The 16,130-nt window shown below is 46.8% G+C and overlaps 1 protein-coding gene across 1 annotated transcript; it reads right to left on the bottom strand.

The window, feature by feature from the left end:
- Positions 1–1,619: 1,619 nt before the first annotated feature.
- On the bottom strand, positions 1,620–16,129 carry Tyw3 (tRNA-yW synthesizing protein 3 homolog). The gene is made up of 6 exons (XM_034500900.2): positions 15,956–16,129; positions 12,938–13,018; positions 12,007–12,105; positions 9,284–9,355; positions 5,910–6,043; positions 1,620–2,122 (listed from the first exon to the last, which is right to left on the bottom strand). Exons 1-6 carry the CDS (start codon positions 16,127–16,129, stop codon positions 1,909–1,911), a joined length of 774 nt encoding a protein of 257 aa, XP_034356791.1. The 3' UTR covers positions 1,620–1,908.
- Between the last annotated feature and the right edge of the window lies 1 nt (position 16,130).

Below are 16,130 nucleotides of genomic sequence, written 5' to 3' on the forward strand. Positions count from 1 at the left end.
TAAAACCCAGTCTGGTCACTGCAGCTCAGGCCCCTTCCTCATACTAGCCCTCCCCAGGATGGCCCCCCATGCTAGCCCTCCCCAGGATGCCCCCCATGCTAGCCCTCTCCAGGATGGCTCCCCAGGATGGCTCTCTTCAGGATGCTCCCCCCCCCAGGATGGCTCTCCCCAGGATGCCCCCCAACCCCCGGTGCTGGCCCTCCCTAGGGTTGTTTACATGTTGTCACTCCTGCCTGCTTGCCTGGCAGATTGTTTAGATTTTATTCAGTGATTTAGAAGCCATGCCCAAGGCATTCTTAAACTGTAAGTTTCCTTTCCCCTGCCCCAGTTCCCTACCTGGCAGTGAAGTCATATATGCTTATACGTAATGTACAGTTACAGAACTTCCAGAGTGCAAGTCGTGCAAGGCTCAGGCCACAGAGCACCACACAGCACCAGAGCTTCCTGCCACGCCCTTCACCAGGGTGCAAACAGCACTGTCCAGATTGTAGACAGTATCAGAGGTGCCTACCCATGCAGCGCCCACACAAGAAATCTACAGTACAGGTCTGTTACAGCCTCTGCTCATGTGCCTTTCCTCACGCTATCTGGAGTAAGTCTGTTACCAACAGTTTCTAAAATGCTGAGTTGACTGACTTCACTTACCTATTTAAAAACAATAAAGATGGCAGTTACAGTTAACCTTTGTTTCCAGCTTGGCAGTATTTGGAATCACCTGACTTAAAAGATGTGTTTGTGTTAAGCAGATCACACTTGCCTGTTCCAGGGCATCTGAACCCTCTGACCTGCATAGGCGACTGGACTCATGTGTTCATATCCACACTCAAACACACAAAGACATAACCAGAACTAATGAAGTACCTCTCAATAAAAGTTTAAAAAGTAATGTGTTTGGACATTAGACTGACAAAGGCTGGACTGTGACAGTTAATTTTCTCAATTTGATGAGATTAGGAATCCCCCAGGGAGACATACCTCTGACGTCTGTTTTCTGAGGTTTAATCAAGACGATCCATCCTAATGTGGGCGGCACCATCCCCTGGGCTCCCTGACTATGGATGCAATATGATAAGCTGCCTCAAGCTCCTGCTGCCAAAGCTAGAGACGCTGTCTGCTCCCATGATGCTCCCGGATGCTGTCAGTGTCATCTTCATGATTGGTACATTTGAAAACAATGAAGTTACCTTCCCTTTCAATGAGCACAAATGGTCATGCTACAGTAGGCTACTGCTGGTCAGCGCTCACTTTCTGTCTGAAAGCCCTCAAGTGAGAACATAGCAGGTGTTACAATTTGTGCAGAAGAAATGGAAACCCACGAAACAAAATGATTTGCTATAGGACTTCTGATGCCAGAACTCAAGCCCAGGGCTTCAGGCTGTCATAGCACAGGTTTTCTGTTTTATGGGGTATTTCCCTGAACAAATACTGACATGTGCATTGGTTACTTTTATCCACAAGGTCAAAGCAAGAGGAAACACTTGTCCGTGGCAAGAAATGCACACTCGGATCTTACCCTTAAAAAAAGCTCGGGGTTGGGGTGAGGTTGTTCCCATGGCTCCCACTCAGATGCTCACGCTGTGGAGGCTACCTCAGAAGAGAATTCATCTTGCTGTTCGTAGTTGACATAAACAGACACAAAAAGGTTTAAGTTTATTTGTAGAGTGACTCTTAATATGCTTTAAACAGCAGTCTTCAGAGAGCAAACATACACAAAGCTACTCTGAAAAGCCATTTACACTTACGTTTCTCTAGAATAGAGAAATGAGTTCTTGCCTCCTGAAGGGTTGATGCCTTTGGCAAACCCTGCTGCTCCTGTAAAGAGCAGCACTGGGTACCAGACACGGTGCTGTGCCGAGTCTCAGTCATCTCCAGCAGCACTGGGTACCAGACACGGTGCTGTGCCGAGCCTTAGTCATCGCCCAGGAAGAGTGTGGCGCTGATTTCCAAGCCATGCCCACCGTCGAGCTCCCTCCCACCGTCGTCAGCAGTAGATGGGTCGAGTGCTTTTTTTGGGCTCCTCTTATTCTTATGAGTACAAAGTGGGTTATTTTTCTCTTTGATCTTGGAATGTGAGTTTGAAATGGTTTCTCTTTTGACAACATGTTGTAGGCAGTTATAAAACCTGTAAAGAATTAAATATATGGTTACATGTATGCGTATTTTGAAAATGAATGACTGAAACAAACCTCAAACTGGTCTACTGTTTAAGTGTGACAATGTCGTGTTTTAACCTTATAAAGGCAACCAACTACATCTTTCTTTGCCTTCATCACTGTAAAACTGTGTTTTCAAATCTTTAAGAGCAGCACTAACAGGTGAAGGCAGCCGTGTCTAGTGGAGCACTGTGTTTCCATCTCTGCCTGCTGCCTGCCTTCTTCTAGACATTCAGCTCCTCCCAACACATCACAGTGGAGTGCACTGAGACAGCAGCTCCACAGCAGGACAGACTGCATGATCTCATCTGCTAGAGTCTGGTTCACACACAGAGAGCGGGTGTTCCGGCGACCACAGGGTAGAGAGTGGTTGGCACTCAGCGGATGTAGTTTCTATTCAGGAGGATGAAGGCTTTGGAGCTGGATGGTGATGGTTACTAATCACGCGAACACATGCAATGCCATTGGCTAAAAGGGTAAATTTCTGTTGTATATATTTTACCACAGTAAAAAAGATAAAAAAACAAAACAAAACAAAAAAACCCTGCTGGAAACAGATTCAATTACTTTGCCTTTCTGATTTCTTTATTCTTAACAATATTATATGCCAATATATTCAGCCCTTTATTCTGTTTTATTTAATATTTTATTACACAGTTGATGAAAAGAAGAACATGGTTAATTTCTTTCTACTCAGGGCCACATGGCTTTGTCAGATGCAGGTCCTAACCTACTGTTAACAGACAAAGAAACCCTTCTTGTAGTCAGAGGCAGACCTACAAACTTCGAGTTTTCCACCTGGAAGTCGTTATGTATGAAATATCTTACAGTGTCTGTCAGTCCCTGTCTCTTCCAGTCTCCAAACTGGCTCTTTACAAAGCAGGCCATGCTCCTTGGACTGTCCTGCCTGGCCCCAGACACTGCAGCTCTCAGCTCTCTGCTGGTTGAGCCTCTTCCCACAGAGAAACAGGCATGGGGACTACTTTGCACAAGCACGAACATGAACAAGACTTTGTTCTTTTTCTCTACTAAAACCATTTTAGGGTAAGAGGCAATGGCTCGGTTCGTAACAGCACCTGCTGCATAACCATCAGGACCTGACTTCAGACCCCTGCACCCGTGTAAAAGGCTCATGAGTGGCCTGTGAGCTGCAGAGCCTGCAAGGCTGCTGGGACCGTCTGACATCATCCTGGCACCAAGTTGAGTGAGGAGCCCTGTCTCAAGGAGATAAGGCAAAGAGTGACAGGGCAGGACACAGGACTTTACATTTACATACATGCACACAGGTACAGATACCGCACACAGGTACAGATACCGCACACACATGCACGCGCGCGCACACACACATACACACACACACGCACACACACGCGCACACACACACGCACGTGCACGCGCACACACACACACACACACGCACACACACATGCACACACCACATACACATCTGTACTCATCTGTAGGTATCACACACATAGATCATACACATACATAACCTTGTACACATGTACACATATACCATATACACACACACCAGTCTCACATAGGTGCTACATGTGACCAGACACACATACATCACACTCACACATATGCACACTTATCCACTGTGCATACACGATACACACATACATCATAACTATATACACATATGTGCACATATAACACATACATACACAAATATTTTTAAGTACTTTAACTCTTTGTCATGCTGCTAAGTTATTTGGGGTTAAGTGTTATTTGTTGGGCTGACATTTCCCAGTTCTTTTAGCTGTATTGACCCCGACACTGGCCCCATGATAAGATATGCCCCTTCCTGTACCCACCCGCTGCTGCTGCACTTTTCTCTCCCAGGATCAGGAGTTCTGTGCCTGCATCTGGCTGCTCCCCAAGGAGCCATAATTTGCTCGCACACGCACACTCTGAATCCACACGTATTCTTGTAATCAGGATCTTAAGACACTTTTGCCCTTCTTTAATTTTTCCCTGATTTTATATGATGAGCCTGCTCTCTTGATAGCAGCATGCAAACTATCATCTCAAAACACATTCTTGAGTCAATGGATTTAACTCATAATTTGATTTTATGGTTGGTGAGCATGGCTCAATTAACTTTGCCAGGTGTAGAGTTAGTCGATCTTGTGCTATATTTATAAACTTGTTGAAATTCAGGGCAGAAAACAGGAGAAACAGAACTGCTGCTTCCTGTGTTGTCGCACCCCACCCCACCCCACCCCCACAGCCCAGTGTCTACCTGGCAGACAGTGAGCTGTGTGTGAGTGAGTATCCGTGTGCAGTTCATGACTGCCGTCTGCTGGGGAGCCAGGCAGGTGCCAGCTGCCTACCTGAAGGCTTTGCTTTGGTTAGATTGCCCACGCTTTGTGGCAGGATTTATCAGTTGTCCTAAACCAGGATCTGCGCTCTGCATGCCGAGATGACCACTGTACATAAGGAATCAGCCGTCCCTCTCCCCCAACTCCCCAGTCTGGTACAGGTCACACAGCTCCCTAGGGGAGGCCTCAGTAACTCTAGGTATTCTAGGCTTTGGAGTTAGGAGTGACAAAGGAGGAAGGGCTCCCTGTTCTGAGTCCACAGCAGGCGCTGAGGCCTACCACAAAGTACATGCTGTTTAATGATGTGGGCAACTCTTCTTTGAGGTGGCATTTCCCCCAAGTTACAGATGACACAATCAAAATACAACAGTGACTTGGTAGAACATAACTGAGTGATTTGGTGGGGTAGGGTTGAACCCAGGCTGCTGTGGCGACTCAGTCCCACTGCTGTCACTGGCACCTTGGTCTTAGCTGCAGTTGGACATCTCTAGGTAGTAAGGGGTCCAGGTAGGCGCGGCGCGAGCTCTTCTCCAGTACAAGGACATGACTCTGACCCCAGTGCAGAGATCCACTTACACGACACACAGACATCCTGTCTACATCCCGCTCTGAGACCAGCCTGAGGAGCTGCTGCACAGGTCTTGAATAAAGAGAGAGGCTTGTCACACAAGCCTGATGGTGTGAGCTTCATCTTCAAAATCATGCAATCTACAAAGTTGTCATCTGACCACTACAACAATGTGCCTTCGCTCACTCACATGCACGTACACATACATACTCATGCAACACACACGCATACCCATTCACACACTCACCACACACCCACTCATGCACTCACACACAGTCATGCACACACATACACACACAGTCATGCACACACACAGAGACACAGCTTGCCTAGGGGACTTTAGTGGTACTGCTTGCACACACGGAAGGCAGCATTTATAGAAACACTCCATTTAAAGGGCGCCATATACTAATCCATTTGCCTGGAGGTCCAACTGGAGGGCAACAGCAGAAAGATGTAAATTGGAATCTAGTCTCCTTGCCAGTTGACTAGGGAGGCAATTCCAGATTTTCTCCATGACAGCAGCTGGTTGTTGAACTAGCCTGGGGTCTAAGACACTCTCAGAGTGGAAGGAAGAGACTAGGCAACGTCCAGGGCAGTGTCCCCACCTCCCCACTGCTGTCGGACTGTCTCTTTAGCAGTGTTGCTGTTGGTCACATCCAGCTGTCTCTGCCATCGTGGAGTGCCCATCTCACTGTGCTCCAGTTCCACTGAGGACCTCAGTCACCTTTCTTTTCTCCATAGGAGGACTATGATTACATAATCAGTCTGCATTATAAACTTAAAAGAACATGTGCCCCTATTTCAAGTACAATGTAGGCATATACAAATAACATGGGATTAAATAATTAACTGTACCTTCCAATTCTTTTCTTGTTTTCTTCCATTTTCTGATTTGCTGTAGTTAACAGGAACTCAACATATTCCTCTGTCACCATCAGCTTTCCCTTGTGGGTTAATGGGACTTCCAATCCATGTGTGCTCCTGACAGCCTGGAATAGACAGGAGTTTAGATGTGAAGAAGAGAAGAACAGAGCCTCTAAAGATGAGAGACCAGTCCCAGTCTGGGCTCGGTTACAACAGTTAACTCCCATTACAACATGTAGGCCCTTGATTTCATGTAATTTACTAAACTCAAACCAACCAAAGGAGATGAAACAGACTTCTGCAAGGACAGTCTATACATCCCTTTTCAGAGAAAAAGATAATATCAGAGAATTTAATAGCTTTGTACAGTTCAGTCTCACTATGTAGAAAGCTTTCGTATGTGCCTTAAAGAACAGAAATAGATGACACATCAATAGAGGCCTCGAGGGAAAATGGGAGTGTCTTTAAGCATCTGCTGGAGCTGAGCACGGCAAGTGGGAAGCCATGCCTCCTCCACTGTGCAGCACGGCTGCTGATCTCAGCAACTGTGGAGAAAACAGTCAGCACATCCTGTGCATCCCAAAGCCGGGCAGACGGTAAGCACAGAAGCAAACAAAACAAAGTCTCTACAAACCCCACTTGCATTGAAGAACAGAAACTCATGTAATGGATCTCTACTGAGCTTCCAGGTAGCTGAGCTAAAACAGAGGAGCACAGCCTGGTCCCTGCCCCCGAGAGCTCCCACTTAGCAATAAACAACTGCACAGAATCACAGGGTAGCCTGGGTGTTAAGACAGAAGAAGCACATGAATCCTTGGACGTGTGCACACACACTCACAAGTGAAACGTGTTAATAACATGACTGATGCTCTGGTGAAGTCTGGGGCTCAGCTCCACTCCAAAGCAAGCATTTGAGTGAATTTCCAGGGATAAGTATATTTTCATCAGACATAAAAACAGACAGTGGAGAATCTAGTCAGAACAGCAACAGTGGTAGAACAGATTTGCATGGCTGGAACATCACAAACAGACAGACAGCAGACAGACACACACACACACACACACACCAGTTTAAGCCAGTTTAAGGCTGTGAATATCAAGGAAAAGCTTGGGAGACCCTGGTGTTTTAAAGGAGAGATTCTGACAATATTAGTCAGAGAGAGACTGGAAGGGTTGGAAAAGACCTCTCAGAAGATTGTCAGAAGACAATCTTAGAAATGAGGAGATGGCTGCTGAGTGCTGGCTCAGGACCCGGGCCAGGGTGCAGGGCTGCAGGGCTGGTTAGCTTGCGCGTGGGCGTGGGCATTGTGGTTTCCAAGGCTCCAAAGAGACTGGAGCGCGGGAATTTGACTGAGTTTACTCCATGCGTGGTGCCTGGCAGACAGACGCTGTGTGGCTCATGCCCAAGGTCAGGGAGATCCCACTCAGTTTGAGGTCCTGTAAGGGAGTGGCTCTTGAGTGGATCCAGAAGCCGGTGGTCTCTATTTGGGGCTCCCAGGCACCTCTGGGAGGCCGTGGACGAACAGAGACTGGGAACAGAGGAAGGAGGAAAAGCAGCCCTGTGGAAAGGGACTCGGTTACTGGCACCCGTTTGGCAGGGTCAAGGCTCCGTTAGCTTGGTTGAACTGGCGGTCCCCATGGTTAGAACGCAGAGAAGTCCTCCACAAAAGATTAGACACCCATTGATAGTTGAGACTTTCTCCACGGTTCCTCACGGTGGGCCCCAAAGACACAGGAAGTTCATTATTTCAAAAGGGTTTAGTTTTATGGCGGGATGTAGATGGATCTGGCAGTATCCCCGCACCCCCCAGGGCGGGCCTTTGGTTAAATACCATTTGTAAGGAAAAGGGTCTGGGAAAGAATACTTAATTGGCTATGCCCTCTGGCCTTTAGGTATCTAATTAATATGGAAATCTCTCGAGGCCCTGAGACCTGTAGTCACACCCTCTACTTGTGGAGGGGCTGGTCGGGGCGTTGCCCTATGTGACTAAAGGGTGTAGATCAAATGGAGGTCTTAAACCTGGAGTCTAGGAGCAAAACATGCCACCTCTCACAGGCATGGACACCTGTTGAGTCTCTGGCTATCTCCAGCCAGCTCTCTACGAAAAACCAAGCCATCCTTTCACGGCTCCACACAGGGACAGGCTGGCAAAGGCACAGAGGCAGATACATCAGACCAGGAAACAGGGAAAATGGAGAGAAAGGTAAAGAAATGTGTGAAGTTCCCCTCGGGCACCAGATACGTTGTGGCGCGAAGGCTTGGATTTACAGTTTAGTCATGCTCTAAGTTCTTTGCAAGCACCTCTATTTGAGAAATAGGCTCATTGTGAAAAATAGAAAGAGTGGAGGGAGCTAGAAGAGCAGGAACTTGACCGTGTTCAAATACAGTAGGTGCTGTGCGAACAGCAAACACCACGGAGATCAGAACTGGCAAAATTACTGTGGGTTGGCTTGGCCAGGGACGGACAAAAAGAACATAGGCTGTAAGGACCTTGGGGTCATCTAGAACAAAGGCTGGCACACATTTTCTGTGAAGGGACAGATAACAAATGCCCTTGAGTTTGCAGATCACACAGTATGTTACTACACAGTTTTGGTGCAGTGATAAAAAACAAACTGTATGCACTCACTCATCAGAGGGTAGAGCGAGCTGCTCCCCACGGGCTGGACTTGGCTCAAGGATAATAATCTGCAAGAGCTGGGAGGAGACAACAGATGCAAGCATTACAGAGCTCACACAGGTTCATGAAGCACAGCTGTGGTTGATGCCTGTGAAGCTCACTCCATGGCACAGCCATGCTCATTCCATCATCTCTGATGGCTCAGGATGAGGCCGGTAGAGCAAGGAACAGGTTCAAAGTAAGCAGAGAGTATGATATAAAACAAGGACTCAGATAGGAATCCAAAGTCTGGATTTCCTATCTAGGGAAGGGTCTAGAAGGCAGGAATGCTAAGAGACAGTTCCAGCAATCCTGTTCATGTCAGACTCACAGAACTGTGTCGAGAGAGTCTCTGTACTGTGTGGAAGCATCACCTGTCAATAAAAAGCTGATGGCCAGTAAGCTGAGGCAGGCTTAGAAGGTGGGACATCTGGACACAGAAAGAGGGACGCTGGGAGATAGTCAGGCAGGAAGATTCACCACCTGGACTCTAGGAAGTTGGACATAGAAGCAGAGGAGCCATAACCAGTCACATGGCAGAACTTAGACTAGCTTCAACAGGATAAATGAATTATGAGCAAGTGGGAACAAGCCCAAACATATGGCTTAGGCCATATTATTCATAAATAATTGTTAGAGTCACTATTAGGGGCACAGGGAGAAGAGATAGCGGTTATAGAACTGTTCCTGCCAATGGCACCTTACCAGCATGATCTTCCCTCGTTTTCCCACAGTGATGCCCGAGTTCCTGAAGCCAGAATCAACTGCCACTGAGTGCTGTAAGAAAACACAACACCCTAGGTTCTGGTATGCCAACAAGTCAAACCCTCAGCTTTGTCCCATAAGTGACAGAAAAAGATAACTGCAAAACCATTGATGTGCTTGACTGTGACTATGCTTCAGAGCCCATCACAGTGCCTGTCACACAACCCAAGAGCAGCCTCCAGAGCCCGTCACAGTGCCTGTCACACACACCCAAGAGCAGCCTTGGAAATGTCACCAGGAGAGGTTAAAACAGGCTTCTGACCAGTGACCATGAACTAAGGCTGATGACCAAACCATGTTAGGCAGAAGACAATGTCAAGCAAATGAAGTGCTTTCTCTTAAAGGAAAACATTCCCTTGGCATCCTCTCCAGTCCTGAAGAAAGCCGTAGCCCTCATGGGCTTGAAGCTCTGCCCCATTACCCTCCATCACAATGCCCTGACCGTGCTTACCCCGTGAGAAACTGTCTTCTGACTGCTGCTCTCCCTCCCCTGGAATAAATACACTCTGGGGAAACATCACAGGCCTGTTCTCCTCTTCTCTGGTACCTGACAGACTGGGCAATACTGAGCGTGCTCACAGGCAGTGCACAATTGTGCTCTACTGCAGTGAGCTCTAACATGCAGTCAGCATGTTAGACCTCCACCACGGCTTTGGCCCAGGAGAGTGCATCTGGGTTCCACTGGAATGAGGACCGGGAACTGGACCTGGGCCTGCGTGGTGGTTTGAGTAGGTATGGCCCCTTAGCCTCATGTGTGCGAATGCTAGGCCCACAGGGAGTGACACTATTAGGAAGTATGGCCTTTTTGGAGGAAGTGTGTCACGGTGGGTGGACTTTGAGGTCTCCTCTGCTCAGGCTCCACCCAGTACAGACAAGTCTCCTCCTGGCTGCCTGCAGGAGAATCAAGCTGTAGGGCTCTCGGCTCCTTCTCCAGTACTACATCTGAGTGTTGCCATGCTTCTCACCATGATGATAATGGATCGAACCACTGGAGCTGTAAGCCAGTCCTGATTAAACGTTTTCTTTACAAGCGTTGCTTTGGTCATGGTGTCTCTTCACAGCAGTGAAGTCCTAACTAAGACAGTACTGAAGTGGGGACAGTAAAGCATAAGCAGCACTGGTGTGTGCTCTGGAGCAAGAGGAGGATAGGACAGATCCAAGTCGAGGGGAAACAAAGTCGCAGGCTTCGGAGCACTGCATCTTAACAAGGCTTTGAAAGCGCCGTCTAAGTGCTCCTGCTTCCTTCCTTTCACTCTCTCCACAGTGATCATTTCATGACACTAGGGCGATGTGACACCGTGGCACTGTGACACTAGGACACTGTGACACTAGGACACTGTGACACTAGGACACCGTGGCACTGTGACACTAGGACATTGTAACACTAGGGCACCGTGACACTGTGGCACCATGACACTAGGGCGATGTGACACCATGGCACTGTGACACTAGGACACTGTGACACTAGGGCGCCATGACACCGTGGCACTGTGACACTAGGGCGCCGTGACACTGTGGCACCATGACACTAGGGCGATGTGACACCATGGCACTGTGACACTAGGACACTGTGACACTAGGGTGCCATGACACCATGGCACTGTGACACTAGGACATTGTGACACTAGGGCGCCGTGACACTGTGGCACCATGACACTAGGGTGATGTGACACCATGGCACTATGACACTAGGGCACAGTGACACCATGACACTAGTGTGTTGTGGCACCGTGACACTAGGGGCAGCTGTGATCCCGTCACCACTCCTCCCCTCAGGCTGTATGATTCCTGAATGACCTCACTCTGTTAATGCCAAAGCAAAAACATTTTCACTCTGTCACGTCATGCATGTTCTTTGGTGTCCTCTCAGGCCGTGCCATCACACTCCACCCCACTCCACAGAGGCCACTACAGCTGAGCCCTGACTATACTGTGGCAGAACTAGGCTGGCAAAACACCGTGTGCCAAGCCTTTGCAGCTAGCCCTTGCCTGACATGGCAACCAGACCTTTTCTTCTGGCCTAAAGGCCTCCATCTTTCTCTCCCCTCGTCCTCCCTCCCTTCTATTCTGCTCTGTGAATACACCAAGTCCTTTCTTGCTTCTGAAACTATGTACTGGGAACATTCTAATCTGCTTGGAATCTTTGCTTCCCAGCTGTAAGCCTAACTCTGTTTCTTCCTTTTCAGTCTTAGCTTCAGGAACTTCTTCAGAGCAGCTTGTGAGCGAGGACCTGCTCACAGCTCCACCCAGATGCTCTGTGGTACACGGAGAGTGCTCTCGCTAAATCACAGCTGCAACAATACAAGTTAGCTGCAGGGAAGCAAGCTAAAGGCGTAAGACAAGCAGGGAGACTTCAAACACGCAGTCCTGGAGCTTTCTTCTAAACTCAGCCAGAAAACCAAAGACCCAGCACTGTGGAATTCACATGAAGGCGCTGACAGAGACAGCAGGCCATGGGTGGGTGCTCATCTTACTCTCCTGGAGATTGCCAGGAGTCCCTGATCCTAACCCTTGACACAAATAGCTAGACCAATCAAACAGGTGAAAACAACTAAGTCAAAACATTAGCTGGATCGATCAACATTAAATAATTTTAAAAGGTGTCTTAAGGCCTAAAATTAATTCTGACAGACATCTAAATTGAAGAGCAAGTTCACTCTTACCAGGGTTTGTGCGTCCTGCAGTGTCCGGCATTGCACATGGAGGATAAAAGGTTCAAACTTCAAAACAGCATCCCTGGTGGCACCCTTCAGAGCTGTCATCTGAGGGAACCAAAGGTCAGCATGAGGCGTGGCTGCCCCGCCATGTCCTGTCAACCTGTCCTTCCACCCACCTTCTGCTTCCTAGACATTCTTGGGCTCACTACCCACACTGAAATATCTGTGTCCTCTGCTTTCTGGACATTTTTTATTACAAAGATTATGATTTCTTATTTTACTTACCAAGTTTCCTTACATTTATTTACTTATTTATCAGGTGGAATGGGACATCTGCCTATGGAGCCTATGCAGGGGAGGGAACCCTCTGAGCCCTCCCACTTCTACAGGAGAATGCCTGTAGCAGCCATGCCTCTCTGTGTCCATTTCTCTTCTTTCATCTTTTCTGCATAGGATGGTACTAGATTTCTGCAAGGAACAGGAAGGAAAGGTCTCTGCCTGATACAACCTTTCCTGTGCTCACCTAACAACACTCCAGGCTCAGAGAGGACACACTGGGCACAGCCATGAACGTGTCCAGAGGTGATCCTGGTAAATGATATACACTTATTTCAACACTGAAGCTGGAAATGCAGAGTGAAGTCCCTTCTTTTATATTTTTTTTCCAGGTTGCGAAGTTATTAAATAACAGGGTTGAATCAAAGACTTCGACCCAGTGAACCAAATGTCCAAACTCTCTGCTGCTGAAGAGGCCCCTCTGCTAAGCTGCAGGCATGTGGACGCTTCCACATGGTCACCTCCTACCACCCAGCAGGGCAGATGCAGCAAAAGCTTTCTGGGCTTCATAATCTTCAACCATTACAATTACACAAGGGAATGTTTTGTTCTTTATTTAAACTGTAGATCTTTAAAGTTCATTTTTTAATTGAAAACTTACCACATCGTCTTTCGCACAAGGTTCGTGTGTGACCAGCAGCCAGCAGCAGTGCTGCTTCTGAACTCCAGACCCATCTGTGCTCTAAAACAACAGACAACTTAGTTATAATATTTAACAAAATAAGTACATTTGCATTGCATAATATGATGGGCATTCCTAAATTTGTACTCAAAAAGATTCCTGAAAATAATTCAATATATTTTGGGTTAAGATAACCTAGAAGAAAACACAACTCTGTTGGGAGCCGACTTTAGTAGAAAGCGGCTAGATCAACTTTGCAACCATCTGGAACCATATACCCTGATGAAAGACTTGGTTTTCAAAAGCCTATAACAGCTGAAGCACACTCTGATAAATATACTGTTTATCCCACATAGCTTGTTTTGCTGTTTAGTGACCTCAGCTGTATGGTGCACGTGGTAAAGTGTTTTCACCTGTGTTCTCCTGCTTGTGTATATAAATACCTCAGAATTCCCTTCAATAAGGGCAGACTTGAGAAAATAGAAGAGACTGAATCACACCCTGTCTTGTCTCCATTCTTCGAGTCTCTTGCCCCAAGAGCCACACTCTCTCTTGACCAGAGCACTTAGCCCCAAAAGTGTTGAGACAAAGTGTTGAGGCAGAATGTGGGCCTCAACACAACTCAAATAACTTAGGGACTGAATGGTGAAAGTGCTCAGGTGTCTTCAGAAACACAGCTGTGTTTTTTGTTTGTGTCTGTGTTTCTGTTGGGATGCTGAGGATGAAACCCAAGGCCCTATGAATGCTGGGTGAGTACACTTACCCTGGGTCATATGACCCTCTGGTTATGCTTTTGTTGGCAGAAAAGGATGATATGAGGCTCATATGTTAGCAGCATCTCACCATAAAAAATGAAAAAGGGAGAAGGCACCTCCTGTAGAACAGTGTGACTAACACTACGGAAGACCTACTGTTTGCTGACACCTGCGATGGGCACGCCTTTGAACACTTTCCTCACACTATGCAAATGCATTTGAGAGTCCTAAAGTACTGTATATGCAGAGAAGTGAGGAGAAATATGCCAAAGATCTGGAAAGGCTTTCATTATAACACCAACTTAGACATTGTTTCTTTGCAAATTCTACTAGGCATACACAGAACCCTCCCTCAGATACTGCAAAGTGAGAGCAAGAAACCACATACGTGAAGATCACTGGATCTCTAAAACAACCATGTACACAGAGCTTTGGAGGATCCTCTGGGACCTGGCCTCAGAAGTATGGATCCTGAGTAACTGGTTTTTATAGTAAGACTTTAGTAACATGTATTTGGCCTTGTGCTGGCTGCTATAAAGGGCAGAGCCAAATGAGTGGTTTACATTTCACAAATGTACAGAATCTAATACCATGACTTGGAACATCTCTGGTTTATCTGTTTTTCTCCTCCTGATTTTTTCACTTTTCTTCTTTTCTCCTAAGGCAGAATAAAAATAAATAGCCACAAAGTATAAGATACATAAAGTAAGAGAGGTTCAGAAAGAGTCCTGTGACAGCTCAGGATGAGCAGCCACTGCTGAGTGGGCGGACACTGTGCTTGTCTGCACCTCTTTCTCTGTCTGGCTGAACGGTGGAGCTTGGAGACTCATGTCTCAGCTATGTGGATATAGGGGAAGCATTACAGATCAGCTACTCCAGAAGCTGAGGCAGAAGGATCACGGCTTCAAGGACTCCTTGGTCTATTAAATGTGTTCAAGACCAGCCTAGGCAACTTCAAAAGACCCTGTTTTAGAAGTTTTGTTTTTTTTTTTTTTTTTAATAAAAAAAAGTAGGAAGGATACTGAGATGTAATTCAGTGGTAGGGCGTTTGCTGAGCATGAGAACTGTCTCAGTGCTGCCACTCCTCAACGAAGGACACGAGCAAGGTGAAAACAGGGAACCAAAGAAGAAAACAGTTCAATTCTGGCAGTTAGTTAAAATGTGGAAAAAAGTGCAGGATACAGTATGATATAAATTTGGATTTTTTAAAGTAAGAAATGTGTCACAGAGTTTCAGCACAAATATTTAGCCAAGACAATTCTGCTTTAAAAAGCAAATATATAAAGTGTATATAACATAATATAATATAAATTATAGATTTATAATTCTATAATTATAAATTACAAAAAGATTCCTGAAAATAATTCAGTATCTAATTCTATTTATGTTAGATTTAATCGTTATTATATATAATATATTCATTATGTATTTTATATATAAATATATTTATATATAAATAAGTATATATTAATATATATATATATATATACACACACACAATCACACACACATATAATGAATGTGTTGTGTAACATGGCTTGGCGGAGAGGCAATGGTGTTTCAGAGATTCATTGGAAGAGTTCTGAAAAAAAAAACAAAAAAACCCATGCGGGACAGTGGTAGAAGGGGTCTCGGAAGCTAGCTTGTGAGCAAGGGTGTCCATGAACAGAACGAGAGTGATGGACGCATTATAAACATGAACAGACCTTGCTAATCTGGGACTTCAGTAAGTGATTAACTAAAACAGGACCTAGCGACTTTTAACCAGCAATGTGGGCCAGGCACGATGACAAATGCTGGAAATAAATTCTACTATTTCGCGCACTCAAAATCCCATGCAACCGACGTTGTCTAGTTAGCCTCCGTTCGCGGGACAGGAAGAGGATGAGCGCATGTAAATTTCCTAACAGTCACCAGTTCGCAGCCCAGGGCTTTGACCCTCTCTACCAGGATTGTTAAATCTAAAGCTAAAAATGGCCAGGGCTGCAATAATAAAGTCGGCCGCCAGGGGGCAAGCGACCCCTTAACCTTAGGCTGCCCATCCTCTAGTGACAGTGACTCGGTAGGCGCGGCCGAGTGAGGGTGGGCGTGGCCCGAGGGACTGGAGACCGCCGCTCCTCTAGCATCCGAGAACCATCTTCTAGCTGCTGCCACTTAAGGCGGCTCCACCATCGTCCGGGGGACTCATCAGCATCACAGCATCACCGTCCGACCGCACAGGCTCGGCCGGCCCGGGCCTCACCCCGTCCAGAAGGAGGATGCGGCCCGCGCAGGAGCTGGTGGTGAAAAACTCTTCCCGCGAATTCAGGAGCTCTACCACCTCCACCGCGTCCTCATCCACACTGCCCTTCCGGCTAAGGTCCGCCTTGCTTAGACTCTGCGCCTTCCATCGGCCGAACTCTGCGCTGCGGTCCATG

This window comes from Arvicanthis niloticus, chromosome 4 (assembly GCF_011762505.2).
Source record: "Arvicanthis niloticus isolate mArvNil1 chromosome 4, mArvNil1.pat.X, whole genome shotgun sequence".
In the NCBI taxonomy this organism is placed as follows: Eukaryota; Metazoa; Chordata; class Mammalia; order Rodentia; family Muridae; genus Arvicanthis; species Arvicanthis niloticus.

What these genes read in the sequence shown, in the direction of transcription:
- Tyw3 (XM_034500900.2), bottom strand. Translation starts at nt 16,129, where the DNA reads ATGGACCGCAGCGCAGAGTTCGGCCGATGGAAGGCGCAGAGTCTAAGC. An exon ending in GCATCCTCCTTCTGGACGGG is followed by an intron (nt 13,019 to 15,955) that starts GTGAGGCCCGGG and finishes CTGTTGTTTTAG; the next exon opens with AGCACAGATGGGTCTGGAGT. An exon ending in TGCAGGACGCACAAACCCTG is followed by an intron (nt 9,356 to 12,006) that starts GTAAGAGTGAAC and finishes GTTTTCTTACAG; the next exon opens with CACTCAGTGGCAGTTGATTC.